The sequence below is a fragment of the Rattus norvegicus genome, chromosome 7 (assembly GCF_036323735.1).
Source record: "Rattus norvegicus strain BN/NHsdMcwi chromosome 7, GRCr8, whole genome shotgun sequence".
In the NCBI taxonomy this organism is placed as follows: Eukaryota; Metazoa; Chordata; class Mammalia; order Rodentia; family Muridae; genus Rattus; species Rattus norvegicus.
The window spans coordinates 67990288-68007732 of record NC_086025.1 but is presented as its reverse complement, the minus strand read 5'-3'; the positions used below and the strand labels follow the sequence as shown (position 1 = coordinate 68007732).

Sequence of the window (17445 nt, the reverse complement as noted above, 5' to 3'; positions counted from 1 at the left end):
CTAGCCATCGCTTCTGTTTGTTTAGTTTCTAACATACTACAGAGAAAATGCTGGCTTTCACTCAGCCTTTCCTCTCCTCCGCCAGGTAAGGATGTGCCTACCTGGTAATCTTGCTTTTAGTTTTGAATTTTACACAAAAGATTGATGTGTTCCAATAACTATCTCTTGCAGAGTTAACAAAACTTATATGTGCTCTACTGTGTGCCCAAAAAGAGTAATTCTGTAGTGGGATTATGTGTGTAGCTGTAAGTACTAATTCTAATCACAGTCTTACAGTGGGCCATATGCATAAATACGTTTGAAAACTTTAAAAACACAGTAAGGGGGATTGGGGATTTAGCTCAGTGGTAGAGCGTTTGCCTAGCAAGCTCAAGGCCCTGGGTTCAGTCCCCAGCTCCGAAAAAAAAAAAAAAAAAAAAGAAAAAAACATAGTAAGTACTCTTTGTGGTTGTATAGGAAATCTGATCATAGAGAAGAAAATAATCTCAGTGGATGAACCTTAACTATTGGGAAAGTAAAGTGTACAAAGACCAGCCCAGGTTGGTTGGCCCCAAACTTATCTTGCCTCAGTCTCCTGAGTGTAGATTGAATTCTTTAAGGGTAAATTCAGTATGTATAAGAGCCTTGGTAACACACACACACACACACACACACACACACACACACACACACAGAGAGAGAGAGAGAGAGAGAGAGAGAGAGAGAGAGAGAGAGAGAGAGAGAGAGATAGGGAGAAGGAAGACCATGGAAGAGAGAGAGGAGCGCTAAGCTCTTATCCCCTCACTTCTCACTTTGCCTTTTGGTTTTCTCAAGTATGTTATAGAGAATTTGTGCAGATGTAGTTATAACTTAATGTGTTTTTTCTCTATTCTTGTAAAATAAGTTGTAAATTGAGAGTTAGGTTTAATTTCTAGATCCTATTTTGTAGTAAGAAGTTGCAGTAGGAACCAAGTATCCAGTTCTGAAATACAGAAATAAATGTTTTAATCATGAGGTTCAGAGACAGATCAAGGGCATTTAAATTTTGTTGAAATGTTAATGAAATATGTTTCCTATTAATGTTAGTAATTAACCTTCTCATGTAGGCAGTTCCTTTCTTCTTCACCCCAGTTTGCTTATCTCTCTGACAATCAGCAGTCGAGTGGCTTCTGTGTTTTAGCTTTTGTGAATAACACTGCAGTGAACTTGGCCATGCAAGTGTTCGGTTCACTAACTGCCTAGCCAATATGAAGCCAGTAAAGAAGCGTCTGTAGTGTTAAAGAAATCCTACCATCTAACAGTCAGGAGATTCCTAGACCAATAAATGCACTGCTCCTCCCGTTTCTTCTGTCTTTACCTGAGCAAACTCATCTACTGTCCATTTACGCCAAATAAATATCCACAGAGATTGATGAGGTGGGGATGGAGGGCATGGACTCCTGTATGACAGTTCCATCTTACCAGCCTCTTCTTTCCCCTTTTATTGAAGATAGATTTTTTATCACATAATATATCCTTATGTTCTCCCCACCTTCCCACCTATCCAGATCCATTCCTTTTCTGTCTCTCATTAGAAAACAAACAGGCTTCTGGAGGATAATAATAAAACATAAAATATTATAAGATGAAGCAAAACTATATTTGAGTTGGACATTGCCTATTTTCACTTTTTTTTTTTTTTTTTGGTTCTTTTTTTCGGAGCTGGGGACCGAACCCAGGGCCTTGCGCTTCCTAGGTAAGCGCTCTACCACTGAGCTAAATCCCCAGCCCCTCACTTTTTAAGTTAAAGAATTCCACAGTCTGGAATTAATGACAGAAAGTGGGCACTGATTCTGATTCATCCTCTGTTAGAGACCGAGAGGGAAGCTTTTAGCATTGCATTGTTTGTTGAGAATCATTTCATACCCCATCTTTAGCCAACAGTGCTCCTTGGCTGTCAGCATTAAGCTGCCTGTGTCCTATTGCAAGCACATTGTGAATTGGCCCGATCACTGTTGTGACTATTGTAAGTCTGATGTGTTCAGATAGACAAGTAAACAGCATGGGGTGAGTCTGAGGAACGTCACCCTGGGCTGTGTGATGTGAAAACTAACAGCAAAGACAGAACCATCACCTTTGTCACCTGATGCGTGGGTGACGAGCAGGGCTGCAGGGCTCCGGCTGCTGTGCTCCCCGTAGGAAGTCTTTCTGTAAAAGAAGGCAGCTTACCTTCTGTCTGCAGAGTTACATGAGCAATGGCTCCTTGGTCTTTGGGACATTCTTGAAGTCCTTTGGCTTTAAGAAATCCAATTTAGGAACTACTGATCAAGACAACCACAAGGATTTTTTAATTAGCTATTCTAAATGTTTTTAACTGTGATGGTTCAGTATAACGAGTGAGCCGTTACAGTTCTGAGCAGAAGAATGGCATGGCTTGTTTGTATTAGGAAGCTCATTATGGGGACAGTGTAGTCAAACTGTGACTATAAAAGAGCAGAGTGTGCAGGTGGCTCTACCCTCAGTCCCTTTCTTATAGAGAGAGCAAGAATTGGTTAGAGGCTGAGTGTCAGACAGACACATCGGATGAGTGTGGAAAGAGGAGTGCAAATGAATTCTCAGCTTCATCACTGCAGAAAGGATTGAGTGTATGATGCTGACCTTGGCAGAGATGGAATGAGGGAGGGACTGCAGGTTTGTGGAAACTGTCTTCAGTTAGTCTCAGGAGTACCTTGACCAAGTGGTACAAAGCACACAGTGTAAATGGAAATAGAGCTTAAGACAGTTTGGGCTAAGGAAATGACTTCAGGAGATGTAGCTATGAATAAACAGAAGCTGTAAGAGCCTCGGGAGCAGGGCCATCCGCTGCAAAGACTTTCGAGGAAGCCATCAATGGAGAGAGAACCTTAGCAGCCCCTCCAGGTTCTTAACAGCTTAAAAGTAAACCATTATAATCAACACAAGCATAAACATGCAAAGAATAGAAATGTCTAACACTGTCCTCAACACTGGAAATTTTTAAATAAGATTATGGTAAGGATTCTATTAAATTAACAAGGTTTTTATTTAGAGTCTTTATGTATCTTCTGATACTTGTTTGGTCTGAGTACACTTTCTTCTATTCTTGCCTTGTGTTCCTGAACTGGCTGTGGTGGCCTTGGCTTTGATACATTTATTATATGGCTCACTGAAAAATAATTCCCCATTTCAATAAACATCATACCTGCCTTCTGTGTTTGTCTACCTAAGGAAATGCAACGTCACCCCAAGTACAAAGACCTTCTTTCATGGACTACTTTGATAAGCAGGACTTCAAGAACAAGAGTCATGAAAATTGTGATCAGAGCATGCGTGAGCCATGCCCTATGTCAAACAATGTTTTTCCTGACAACTGGAGAGTTCCTCAAGATGGAGACTTTGATTTTGTAAGTACATTTTCTTTCTCCCATTTTTCTTTCTCCTTTCTATATTGGGTTTCATCACATTGAAGAACATAGTTCATTAATCGAATGATATATCTATAAATTATAGACTGAATATTAATATGCAGCTATAGCTATGGCTGAAATTGTAGCTTACTTACAGAACTGTACTAGCAGCAAAATGTAAATATAGCTAAGTAGATTTCAGCTCAAATTTAGAGAAATGTTTAGGCCCTCTAAGATACTGTAAATGACAACCATTTCATGCAGAGTCAAAATATCCTGGAATAACTTGCACATGGCACTATCTCGTGTCCTAGTATTGAAAATCAGCTGGAGCGTATGGCCGTTGTGCTTGATTTTTCTCATTAAAACTGTGTCTAGGAAACATAGAGCTTCTTTTCTTCTACTTGGTTTATTATCGTTTCTTTAAAAAGTACAAAGAATACATATAAATCATTTTAAGACACTTGTTTCCAGAGCTTGAAAAATGAAGTTCTTTGGATTCTTTGATGAAATAAAAAAATATTGGAGTAAAATTTTGCTTCAGCAAATTTTAAATAATTTGTTACTTTTGCAAAAAATATTCTGGAAAAGTTATTTTCTAAATAAAATTACAATCATTTATAATTATATTTATTTAATAATCATAATACTTTATGATTATATATGATTATATATGTATTATATAGAGAGATACATATCTTAAAATTTTAAGTAGTATTAGCTTATTTTTCTTAGATGTCATGATAAATGCTTTGAGGTTATAATTATTTTAAAGTAATGACTTTTTTAAAAATCACCTTTATTTTTGTGTGTACATGTGTGCGTGCGTGTGTGTGTGTGTGTGTGTGTGTGTGTGTGTTTAGAAAAGAGAAGCTGAGACTCAGTTCTCACTTCCCACTATATGGTTTCCCAGTTTTGTATTGGGCCACTGGTCTTGGTGTCAAGTGTCTTTACCCACTGAGCCATTTTGTGAGCCAGGATTAGAAATAGTTTTAATTTTGAATACTTTTCTTCTCAATGTCTTAGTTACTTGAGTTCTTTTCATAATGAGGTGTTAAAATTTGAAAATCTCTACTCAATATAGTTACTAGAAAATATTAGGACTGTGATCCAGAGGTAGCCTGAAAACAATTGCATCATCTGCTTACTGATTTTTAAATATCAGAGAACTTAGGAAAACAAAATCTGTATTTCTTTTGTTCTGGTAAGATTTCATTTTAACCCATCTACTTTAAAAAAATACGTAAATTATTTAGAGTGCTGACATTTAAACTATAAATCATTCATGAGCAAGATAAATAATGTAGAATATTTAGCATCAAAGAATTCTGTCAGAGTGAATCTTAACAGCCTCTTGGATGGTTTAAAATGCGCAAGCAATGTGGTGGATAAAATACCACAGATAAGAAATGGTAAGTAAAATGATTTCATTCTGCTTCAGTAGCCTTTGGAACCTTCCTCAAATGCAATGGCTTTAATGCTTTAAGGTCACACTTATTGTTGGTTTATTGGGTGTATGTATGGGCATGCATGCACCACAGCACATACTTGGATATCACCGACAATCAGCGGTAGTCCTCCTTTTCCACTATGTCAGCCGGGGACTGAGCATTTCACCAGGCTGACTTCAGACAGATGTATTCGCTCATTATTTTGTGGAATAGCAGTGCAGCCAGGTTCATTAAGTAATTTATCTATGGCTCTTACCTAGGGCTTCTCAAGTGACTTCAAGAATTTACCTGCCTGACCAAGACAGCTAAAATTTTAGCCTCTAAAATTAACTTTTCAGATTTCTGGCAGACTTGTTAAGTGTGGCTACAATTCTACAATTCCTTACAATAACCTTAGGCATACTCTCTATCAGATGCTCTCCACATCAGTAAAAGCTTTCGAATTCGATGAGAACAGAAGTTACAGCCCTTTTGACATTGACAGAGGATGTCAGTTTCAGATATAGTCGATTTAGAATATCATCAGAAACAGTGTTCCTAATCAGGTCGCAGGAAACTACAAGATGCTGTTGAAAGAAATTAAAGGAAGTAACGCATGAAAGACATTTCCTATTAATTTATCGGAAGATTTAGAAGGTTAAGATCACCCTGAGATCTGCACATTCATGTACTCAAAACTATAACAATGCTTTTCGAATTCATGGGAATTTTGACAAGGAAATAAAAGAAGTAAATGTCACTATTGTGAGCTGTGTGGTCTCGTTGGGAAGACTGAAGGACACACACTGCAGGAAAGGAGGACAGCCCAGGCCCAACCCCGCTGTGTGCTCAATAGACTTCTGACAAGGGGCTGAGAATTTGTGTTAGCCGTACCTGAGATAATTAGCTTTAAAGGAGGAAGAATTTACTTGAGCCCACAGTTTTAGAGGGTTGAGAGTATGAGCAGTAAACCCATTGTCTTCAAACCTTTTGTAAGGTCGCCAGGTGGGGTATAGGGAGCCTAGGCAATAAACTACTCCCCTGGAACTAAAAGTCAGAAAAAAAAAAAAAAAACAAAAAAACCCACCATGGTGTGTCCCACAATGCTCTCCTCGGACATGTGCTCTGTGGCCTAAGAGCTTGCTAAGGGCTCACATCTCACAGTCTGACACTTCCAGTTGTGCCACCCTTTAACATACAGACCTTTGTGTAGTGTCCAGTGCTCAAAATACAGCACATGTACTGGAGTAGAGGACAGTTATGTTGACAGGTGTACTGGGAAAGCTGGGTGTGCCCAAGGAAGGGAAGAAAGCCTGGCGCTTAGCTTATTCTGTGGATGGAGGTTAACCAAAGTCAGCCAGAGGTATAAATCTCAGAACAGAGAAGCCAGACAAGCATCCTGTTGCTGGGTTCCTTCCTTTTCTTTTGAATATGACAGCAAAAGAACAAGTAACACAGAGTGACTAGATAGACCAGACGACATCCAGCCTGAAAACCTGTGTGTTAAAGGAAATGGCCATAACAATGAAGAGTAACCCATACAGCTGTAATATTTTCAAATTACATGTTTCACAGTGGGTTAATATCTGAAAATTCTAATGAACAACTAAATAGCAACAGGACAAAAAATATTTCAAAAGTGAATGGAGGAACTTGTAGATGCATTTTTAGAAGTAAATATCTCTATCCCCAGCCAGCACATTAATAATAATAATGAGACCAGGGCCTACTAAATGTATTTAATCAGCTTTAGCACAAGTACTAGGCAGATCACCCCTAATCTATTTTTCTATGCTAGACTGATTCCAGCTGCACTCCCCAAGTACTCTGCCTGCTCTAAATCAGTGGAAAATATTGATGGTTTTTTTCTTCATATTTTTTTCTGCTTTTTTATTAAATTTCAAACCTTGTGAATTTACCCTTTCTAACTTACAGATTTCTGATTTTACATCTGCCCTGGGACTGGTCCTATTATACATATCATGCTGTTCTGAGACACGTTAATTAATCTTCATGATTAAGGTTATCAGGTAGGATTGGCTGATAGGAAAAGACTATGGAGGCTGGAAAATAAGTTAGAAAGTGTGGCCTTGGAATAAATAGTAATTAAAAGCAGAGCACCATGCATCCATGTAGGAGACATTAGGGGCAATGGATCAACAGAAACGGTTGGCTTACTAAACTAATGAGTACTGGTACCAAAGGTAAAAGTAAAAAGTGAAAAGATTACAGTTAAAAGGAAGGTGTATCTTCAACTGGACAGAGACTTCAAGAGGTAATAAACTAGACCCCGTCTTTGCAGAGTAATTTGTTTTCCGCTCACCTGTAGAGGAAGTGAGAGAGACTGAGCCAGTTCTGCCCTCACCTGCCTTTACCACACCTGTCAGCTGGGACCTTCTGACCACTTAAGAAAATGGAAAATATTTGTAACAGCCACAGAAGAGAATATAAAGGGAGTAAATAAAAGAAGGGTTGGCTGGAGATGAGCAAAGAATTGCTAAGAATCACAGTGGGAGAAGGCGGCATATGACCGAGAGGCAAGAGGAAGCAGAGGTGGACATTGTGTATGGTTTGCCACTATGCCTTGCTCACAGTGTAAGGGAGTAACCTGCAAGCAGCATAGATTCCATGACACCAACTGTTGCTCGCCCGGGAAATGGCTGTACCCATTCTCTTTCTGCTCTCATACAGGATGTTCAAGTCTGTGGCTCTTCAGTGTGTGAGGGGTGCTAAGGACCGTGTGTCCTCTCTAATGGCCTATCTTAAGGCTGCTTTCCAAAAGAGAACTGAATGTGTAGGTTCCTTTGTCTGTTTGATAGAAGTTGCTTAAAATAAGCCAAAGTCCTTTTTTATGGTTTATCAAGACATTGAAATTCTCTCTATCCTTTTGCCTTTTCACAAGAGTGAATACTTAACGATCTTGAGATTTCCAGAGCAGATTTCTAAAGGCAAAGCTTCTTCAGAAAGTCACCTGCTATGCAGGTGCGCACACTTGGAAGCGTTTTTTTAAATCGTAAAGTCTGTATGCGATGTCATTTGTATATTTTCTTTTAAATTTTTAACACTTGTGAATTGTTTCATTATGTTCATGATCTAGCAAAGAATTTATGACAACACCAATTGGAAAGTTACCATATAAAAATAGGAGATAAAATATATTCAGGCTAGTTAGCTTATTATTTTAACTCTGTTAAAAAAAGAGTTGGGGGCGGGCTGTTTTGGGAGTGTCTGTGAAGATGCCTAAGCATACACAGAAGGCAGATCTGCCTATGAAAGCACTGCTCTGCTGTTTGGGGTTTGTTGGAGGCATTTCCACAGCATCCTTAGCAAGCAGACTAGCTAGAGTGCACGCAGTCCCTGCCCTCCACAGTTACAGCAGCACATCCACATAGACAGTTTTGCTAATGTAAAGACTTTGGAGTAAGCGCAAAGATTTGGAAACCATCTGTTCCTTTTTTTAAAGAAAAATTGGATTGAAAATAATTACTAGTAGAAGTGGAATTAGGTAAGTCAACTATTTTTGGTTTTAGCACAATCTGATAGGTAACATTTCTTGATTTCTCTGATTCTTATATTTATTTATTTTTATTTATTTATTTATTTTTACACTCCAGATTTTATTCCCCTCCCGGTCCACCCCCTCCCCTGACTGTTCCATATCCCATACCTCCTCCCCCCAGTCTTCACAAGGATGCCCCCACCCCACCGTAACTGTAAACTCCCTGGGGCCTCTGGTCTTGAGGGTTAGGTGCATCTTCTCTGACTGAACCCAGACCCAGGAGTCCTCTACTGTGTATGTGTTGGAGGCCTCATCTCAGCCTGGTGTATGCTACCTGGTTAGTGATCCAGTGTCTGAGAGATCTCGGGAGTCTAGGTTAGTTGAGACTGCTGGTCATCCTACAGGGTTTCCCTCCTCCTCAGCTTCCTCCAGCTCTTCTCTAATTCAGCCAGGGGGCTCAGCAGCTTCTGTTCATTGGTTGGGTGCACATATCTGCATCTGACTCTTTCAACTGCTACAGGTAACCTCAGGAGGAAGGAGGTTAGGAGGACCCTCTAGAATGTACCAGAGACCTGGGAAGTGAGAGACCCTCAGGTCTCAAAGGAGGGGACCCTAGATGAAATGCCCTACAGTGGGGAGACGGAACTTATTGAACCCACCTCCAGCAGAAAGACAGGACATCAAATGAGGATGGGGTTGCTATCCCACAGTCAAAACTCTGACCCATAATTCTTCCTGTCTGAAAGAAATGCAGGGATAGAAATGGAGAAGAGCCTGAGGAAAAGAAGGTTCAGTGACAGGCCCCAAGTGGGATCCAGCTCAAGGGGAGGCTCTAAGACCTGACACCATTACTTAGGTTATGGGCATTCACAAACAGGGACCTATCATGACTGCCCTCCCAAAGACCCAACAAGATCTTACACATTTATTAAGTCTGTATTGTTCTTTTGAACTAAGACTTATAGGAACCCCTAGAGGGTAGCTAGTTTAAAAACTTCAGTAATTATGGGCAGAAAACTAGCAAATCCTGTCCTCCAAGTGTAAACTGGCCGAGGTCTTCCACATTCCTGCCTCTGATTCCTAAGCCACTACCCAAAGACTATACATGGACTGACCCTGGTCTCCAACCTCATAGGTAGCAATGAATAGCCTAGTAAGAGCACCAGTGGAAGGGGAAGCCCTTGGTCCTGCCAAGACTGAACCGCCAGTGAATGTGATTGTTGTGGGGAAGGCGGCAATGGGGGGAGGATGGGGAGGGGAACACCCAGAGAGAAGGGGAGGGGTAGGGATTAGGGGAATGTTGGCCCAGAAACCAGGAAGGGGAATAACAATCAAAATGTAAATAAGAAATACTCAAGTTAATAAAGATTAAAAAAAAAAGAAAGTCATTTTGGTTATAGCAGAGGTTCTCAACACTTGGGTAACACCGCTTTGGCAAACCTCTGTGTCCAAAAGTATTTGCATTACAATTCATAACACTGGCAAAATTACAGTTATAAAGAAACAACAAAAATAATTTTGTGGTTGGGAATGACCACATCTTGAGGAACTGTATTAAAAGTATTGAAGCATTAAGAAGGTTGAGAACTACTGGGTTACAGAAAAACCAAACAAATAAAATGCAGAAAACAAGAAACCAAGGAAAAGAGTGAGCCATGAGGTCCCATGAGCCTTGCTGTGTTCTTCCTGGAGGGTCCATCACTTTTTCCTTGTCACCAGTGGTGAAGGGAGAATCAAGAGACAAGGCAGTGGACAAGAAAAGCTAGTAGCAGAGCCAGCCATGTAGGACGTCTGAGGAGAAAACCTGAGGCAACCCACAGCCGGGCTTTTACATGCTGCCATGACTTTATCTAAGTGCACACAACTTTTCCCTTTTAAAGAGATTGTGGCTAAAACTCGTCCTACTCTCAAAGGACTGTTCTTTCAGTTCTTCTGTGGACTGAGAAAAGCACTTTAATTGGGTATTTAAGCACATTGTCATCAATTAGCTGTGCATTAATTAAATAATAATTGTCAACTAGTTCCAGATGTGTGCAAGAGTATTAACAGACTGAAAAGATAACTGTGGGTGCTTTAGATTTATTTTTTATGAGGTACAGAAGAAATAAACTCAAACTCCCCAGAGTTGTGCGAGTTGCCTGGGTGAGTTTATGATTACAGGTGCACATGTGGCGTGAGCTCCACGTATGTGGCACGTTGGGTACCGCTCACTCGTCCTTATAGCGCCAACAGGAAATTAAAACTAATGAGAAGCCTGCACTTCAAAATGCTTGCAGAATTCTTGCCTATTCTTTGCCAGCTCACGAAATTGTGTTGGCAGTCATGTCTGACAGATGGAGTAGCCCGTGCAGGGTTGTGTCATGTGACTGTCTGGTGGTGTAGGATCCCTGTACCATTGTGACTGTGCGTCTACTGGGACATTTAAAAGCATCATAGCCTCTTTTGAAAAGAAAAACAGCCTCCTCCAAAGATGACTGTCTATGTACTCTGGGAAAACGTGAACAGTAGGTGTCAGAACCTACTGTGGTAATCATTCGGGAGCTCAGTCCGTAGGAGTTAAAGGTCAGACATTCGGAGTCTCTCAACACTGCCACTGGGTTCTTAGGTATAACTTCAACCATGTAGCCACCTAAGGTAAAGCTTCTGCTTTCTGATTTCTAAACATGATATTTAGAGCATAGATTCTGAAATTTTTACTTGACAGTTGTGTCCAGGCAAAAATCAACTAAAACACTAAGGTAATTCTGCTTATTTAGATAATTAATCCTTACATTAAAACTCATATGGCATCATTTCCTTTACAAATTAAAGTGAGCAGGCCTGTGCTTATTGGATTAATTAAGACAGAAGGCACAGGTTCTGTGTGTGGTTTCTTGTCACCGTATTGGAATTTATTACAATGTTTAAGGCATATGGCAAAAAGAAAAATGTCCCATCAAGAAAGTTCTAGAAAGCAAAGCCTCTCCTCACAGCAAATGTGTTCTTTTTTAAGTGTAATTTACTTGGAAGATTGTACTGGGAAAATTGGCTACTTTACATTAACAACAAATATATTGTTCTTCAAACATATGTTTGGGTTAATGTTTATGTCTGGAGAAGTCATTTTGACTCTGAGGCCTTTCTGCTCACATTCTCAATGTGGATATTCAGTCAGTGAGCACTACAGACTGCTGGAGTGATTATATTAAAAGATGTTGATCAATAGTGAATTTTAGGATCAGAGGGTTAGACAATCTAATTCATCATCTTTTAATGTAAAACTAGTGGCCCCTAATGTTTACCTCTTGAAATAAACCGTGAGATTTAAAATAAGATTTTAGAATTGATTGAGGGCACCAAGACTATATCGATTTCTGTCTTAAGGTGGAATAGAGTATTTTTAGACTTTCTCATTTTTTAAGGTTATAATATTACATCAATTTTCAAGCTTCCTTTCTTCAATCCTCTTCTCATATGCCTGCTACCTTGTTCTTTCTCAAATTCATGGCTTAAAAAAAATTACATATATACGCATGCATTCCTAAATAAAGAACTATACTATGCTCAGTCCATATATAATTACTTGTATGTATGTGGAAACAGGATACTTTTTACTTGAATTGGCATAAACAAAAATCCACTTCAATGCAAAATTAGCTTCTCAGGTGAGTGGCTTCCTATGTGTGTGTGACAGAAGTGTGTCCTGCTTTGGAGTCTGTTGCTTTGCTGGCCTGGTTGAGCTGATACTGATACTTTTTTTCTTCACACTCTGATATTAAATAAGCTTGACTTTTCCATTTTCTCTCCCTTCCTCCTTTATTAAATACAAAACCTTTTAAGGTTGGAGTCTTCCTGCTGGATAATTTTCTAATAAATAACACCTTTTAAAAAAAATCCCAACTCTAACTGGGCATCTGAGCATACAGCTCTGTCACTCAGGAAGCTGGTGTAGAAGAATTGGGAGTTCAAGGCCAGCCTGGGCTATATAGGGAGTCTTGTTTCTTCAACAACAAACCCAAGTCTTCTGACTTCATAACTGTTCTCAGCAGGACATTTTCTTCTTGTAACTATAGACAGATTTTATGACAGCCTCTGCAGGGGGTGTATTGCAGCCATGAGTATATGGGGAGTGACATATTGATAACATTGGCTTATTTCATAAGTCTTAGGAAAACTATTTTCTTTGTGAATTAAATAATGTGCTTATTAAATTTTAATAGTCCATATATTGTTACCGGAAGATTTTGAATAAAATTATCAAGTTATAATTGTATAGGACTTCTGTTTAGTTTTAACTTCATATTTTCTTTTTTTTTATTTCCCTTTCTTGCTCTCTTCTTTTCTTTCTTTTGGGATACAGTCTAATGTAATCTAGGAACACAGGATGGCTGTGAACTCTGCAACCTCCCGAGTGCGGGGATTACAGGCCGGTGACCATGCTTGGGATGGCTTTACATGGGTCAGACATTATAACTGTTTTGTCCCGTGAATACTAAATATGTTCCTGTTGATTGTTTCTGGAAGGCACAAAAGAAATGATGCAGATAAGTTCTCCTTTTAAAGAAAGCATCGAGTCATAAGTAAAGTCTGCAAGCAAGTCCTGTCTTCTCATTTTCCTTCACTTAGGATTATTAAGTATAATATGCCCAAACTAAAATATACATTATAATGTTCTCTATCTAAGTTGGGGAAATTAAAATGTCTATGCCCTGGCTGCCTCAGTAGTTGGCACTTCTGGTTGTTTGTTTGCTTGTTTGTTTGTTTGTTTGTTTGTTTGTTTGTTTGTTTTTGATGTGCTAGAAATCCATCTTTGAAGTCATTTTAGATTTTTCTAGAACTTAGTTAACAGTGAGTATCTTTCTGTATTCTGCATCAGTAACTCTTGCATGTGAGAATGTCTTCCCCATCAAGAGTCACTTCATCCTTCTTCTCTTGGCCCCATTTGAAGCCATCAGGCCAGCACTAGGCCATGAGTCATCTCGCTGGAGTTCATGAGAGGATGTTGCTGAGCAGAGGATAAATCATGGAACTTGCCATGTGAGGCTTCTAGCAGGGGTTTAGTCATAATTCTTTGGGCAGTGGAATTTCTATCAAACCAATAATCCTTACCAAATTTGTTGTATAGAGCCAAGGGGAAATAAATATTGGAAAGCTAAATTAGAAATCAGGTGGGACTGTCAGAGTAGAGAAAGGGAGGCTAGACTGAAGAAATCATGTGCATAACCACCTATGTATAGGAAACACTATTTCTTTTCTAATTCCTGATTTAAAGACTAAAATGTTGTTGCCGTTGTTTGAAGTGAAGAATAGAGGATGAGAAACAGGCCTTAGGGCGAAGAGCCAGCTCCTGCATTCTGAATCTGTACTAAGGGAGGGAACGCACCCAGTGAGACAGTGAGAATGTGGGCTGCATTGTGAATTGATAGAGAACAAAGGAATCAACTAGAGAGAGCCCTGAAGTAAGGAGAGAGAATTAATAAGGTGACCTTATCAGGAACCGGGTCTAAGGTAGGTAGAGCAAGAGCAGTGTGCAGAGGAACTCTCCAGCCGGGCTTGTGTGTTAAACTAACCAAGGGTAGCTCAGTGCAGACAGGTCAGCGCTGCCCCTGAGATGCCACCCAGCGAGGAGTGCTGCTGTTCGGGTTTGCATGGAGAGATTGTTCACCCACATAGGGATGGTTCCCACCGTTGAGCTCTTTTCCTAACAGCTCCTTAATGATTTACCCTAGTGTCCTGGGCTATAATTGCAACAAGTTAGGTATGCACCTAAACTAGCACCCTGATACACCTACACTTCAAAGCATGTAATTAACATGAAAATTTTCAAGTTTCTTAGCATGAAGTTCAGAGTTACACTTTCAGAGTCTCATTTTATAAGGCAAATAGACAAGCAAGTTGTGAACTATTTCTTTGAAGACACAAAGTAAGTACTTTCTAAAGGAAGTGTCTTTACAGAATTCTTTATGGCACATGTAGAAGTGGAAATAAATATGTGATAGGCACCACATATGGATTGCATTAGCATCAGCATTGTTATTGGTATTAGTATTAGTATTAGCATTAGTATTAGTATTAGCATTAGCATTGTTATTGGTATTAGTATTAGTATTGGTATTGGTATTAGTATTAGCATTAGCATTAGTATTAGTATTAGCATTAGCATTAGCATTAGCATTAGTATTAGCATTAGCATTAGTATTAGCATTAGCATTATATGAAGCTAGACCTTTCACAGGAAACAGTTGTGAAAGTAGACGCTAACTTCCCCAAAGTCTCCTTTGGAGGACTTAAGACTAAATTGTTGGTAACTGACCGTGTTTTAACATAGATCTTGAATTGACGTAGGCTACACCACTACACAGCAGGCATTGACAGTCCCTAACTACTGCTTACTCAAAACTGACTTCAAACTCCAAGTTCACTTTCATGTTTATTATTTTTATGATTATATTATTTATATTTATGTTTATATTATTATATTTATATATTTTATTATTTGTAACTGACCCACCCATCTGTGGGTGAAGTAAACAGATGTCTGCCCATTCCCATCATTGCTTTAAAATCTTTATAAAGAACTTGCTCCAGTTAGCAGTGTCTAATAGTTCCTACTGCTTGTGGTTGGTCCTAGATTGAAGACTTAAGGCTCGCAGTCAAGGCCAAAGTGATGCCAAAGCCACCAGCAAATGGGACTGAGCTGCTGACCCACAGTTTACCACCACTCCCAAGTAGTAACCCTAAGCCACATAAGAGGGTAAGGGAAGCAGTGTTATTGAGTCCTGTGCTCTCCCTAACAGCTCCCCCATTCAAACCGAGCTGGAAGCACCAAGGTAATCGATCACAGGTAATAATACCCTTACCAGGAAGGGGGGCTGGTGCCTTACCTCCTAGATGGAGTCTACCAACACGTCCTGGCACTGCCCATATGGCGGTTTAGTTCCTCTATTTCTGAAGCTAAAGAGACTTGATGGAACAAGCTAAAGCGCAGAACTGGTCGATCCAGAGAGCGCACACCCTCTGAGGAGACTAGAGAAAAACTCAGTTTCCTTATGCTCCCAATCATTTCGAGCCCCTAGAGTGGGACATCACTGCTTCCCATGAAGACGTACAAATGGCGGAAGAGACAGTCTTCTGCTCAGAGGTGCTCAGGCCTTACCTTAGGAGAGAGTGTTTGGACTGATGGTAGGAAGGAAAAAGAACTAACCCTTTCCCCGGGAGGCCTCTCTGATAAGGAAGGGAACCAGAGGTAAAACCAACAAAACCATGATTCAGTTCGTACAGAAGCCATGCCTTTGTGAGAGCCCGTTCTCAGCAGAATCAGGTTGTGCCACAGTAAGACCTGCTACCACGAGAGTCAGACTTGGTGACTGGTTTTCTACCCCACTCCTCTCCTCTGCCTCTCTAGGAGCCAAACATAGGACAGGAGAAAGCAGATTAATTATCTCAGGCCATTGGGTGTCTTGCCCTCAGACTTAAAGTAGAAACAGACCAGGGGAAATTTGATTCAACTTTGAGATTAAAATTTTTAAGTAGTTAGATTTTTACTTAACCAAAATGACCATTTTTATTTAGCATTTATCTAAATTTATAATGAATAGGATAAATTAACTGTTGGTTGTGTGTGTGTGCTTAGTGCCATGCTATCAAAATACTGAATATAACCCATACGTGACACATTCCATGTTTAATTTGTGCTATCAAGAGTCCTATAATGAGGCTACTTAAAAACTAGGTGCACAGTAGTTCTTCTGGGAGGGAAAACACTTCAGAGAGCTACATGTGGCTCTTTATTTTTTCTTTTTAGAATACATTTTACTTTTAAACATTTACTGAAAAGGATCACATATATGATTCATGCAATAGCTAATTCATATTCTGAAGATTCAGTATTTTATTGCATATAGAAAAACATAAATATTGAATTATTAGGCATTGTATTTGAAATAACTAAAACTCACATGTGAATAAACAGCTTTCTTACCAGATGTTACTTATCTAATTAGAACTATTTTTTTCTCAATAAATTAAGTTCCCAGAACAGTGGGAACTGTTAATATGATCAGCATTGAGTTCGATGTGTTATGTTTTTCATATTTTCTGGAAATTACATGATTTAAGTATATATTAGTATTTCATGTTCTACTTAGATAGAAGTCTTTTTCTAGAATAACATACTTAACAACTGAACATTTTGAGTTTTAATGTTTTCTTCTTCCAAAAGTATTTTAGGTGTGCACTTTGCTCCTGGCTTTAGAGAGTCAAGGTAGGGCAGATACCTAGAAGTTAGCCTTATCTTACCTCTTGTCCTTCCTGGCATTCCATTTGATCTAGTCCATGTAGCTGTTAGTTTTTAATGTTTAACACAACTAGTTTGCCACCCAATCAAAGTAAAAAGAAACATCATTTCTGCTGGCCACTTTCCTAAAGCACACAGTTACTCAAAAGAAGAAATTTTAATTTGATATATTTTCCTTCTGTTTTGGGGCACTTTCTTGTTTTTCTTTAGTTGTAATAAACTGGACCTAAGTTGCTAGACTTTGAAATGTATTAGTTAAAAAGAATCTGACTGTTTATTTATTGGAGTAGCTGTGAATAACTAGTTAAGATTCTTCATTTACTTATGGTGTTTAAACCTTGTGGTATTACAGAAGCTAAAGAAGGGCTGCTGTGCTGGAGTAGGAGAGGGGCTGTCTGGCCTGGAGAAATGTAACTGTTGACAAAACTGATTAAGAAACTAGAAGAAGAATAGCACGCATAACTGTCTTGTGACATGGACACAGTAGCACATGCGTGTGTATGTGTGGCATGTGTGGACGGGCAGTGTTTGCACATGAGTGAGATGGGGCTGGGTAGCAGCTTCAGGAAACAGCTATGCCCAGTATCTTAGTCCAAGTTCTCACACACTAGAGTCAGGGCAGGAAAAGCCTTTTTTTTTTTTCTTTAATTTTGCCAGCTTTAATTGTAACTCGTATTTGTGAGAAAACTAGACACCAGTATCCAGAGAATTCATTCAAAGCCCCGTGCTTTTCTCTTTGATTTTTCCTTTGAGTTTGTCCAGTTACCATTTAGTAACAGATTCTGATCCTGAACCACTGTATAATTGTAACAAAATTTAAAAGTAAAATCAAATTTATAGTGATGGACTTATTGTAGG

At 39.3% G+C, this 17445-nt stretch overlaps 1 protein-coding gene across 8 annotated transcripts in view; it reads left to right on the top strand.

Annotated features, from left to right (window-relative positions):
• The window catches only part of Stk3 (serine/threonine kinase 3), a 270132-nt gene that overhangs the window by 200740 nt on the left and 51947 nt on the right, over nucleotides 1–17445 (top strand). For 4 of the 8 annotated variants that reach the window (XM_039079866.2, XM_039079865.2, XM_063264222.1 and 1 more), the window contains 2 exons: nucleotides 3205–3380; nucleotides 14923–15045. In XM_039079866.2, coding sequence (XP_038935794.1) covers nucleotides 3205–3380; nucleotides 14923–15045 — 299 coding nt within the window. The remainder of the gene's footprint in view (nucleotides 1–3204; nucleotides 3381–14922; nucleotides 15046–17445) is intronic. The other 4 variants (XM_008765462.4, NM_031735.2, XM_063264223.1 and 1 more) reach the window with 1 other exon arrangement.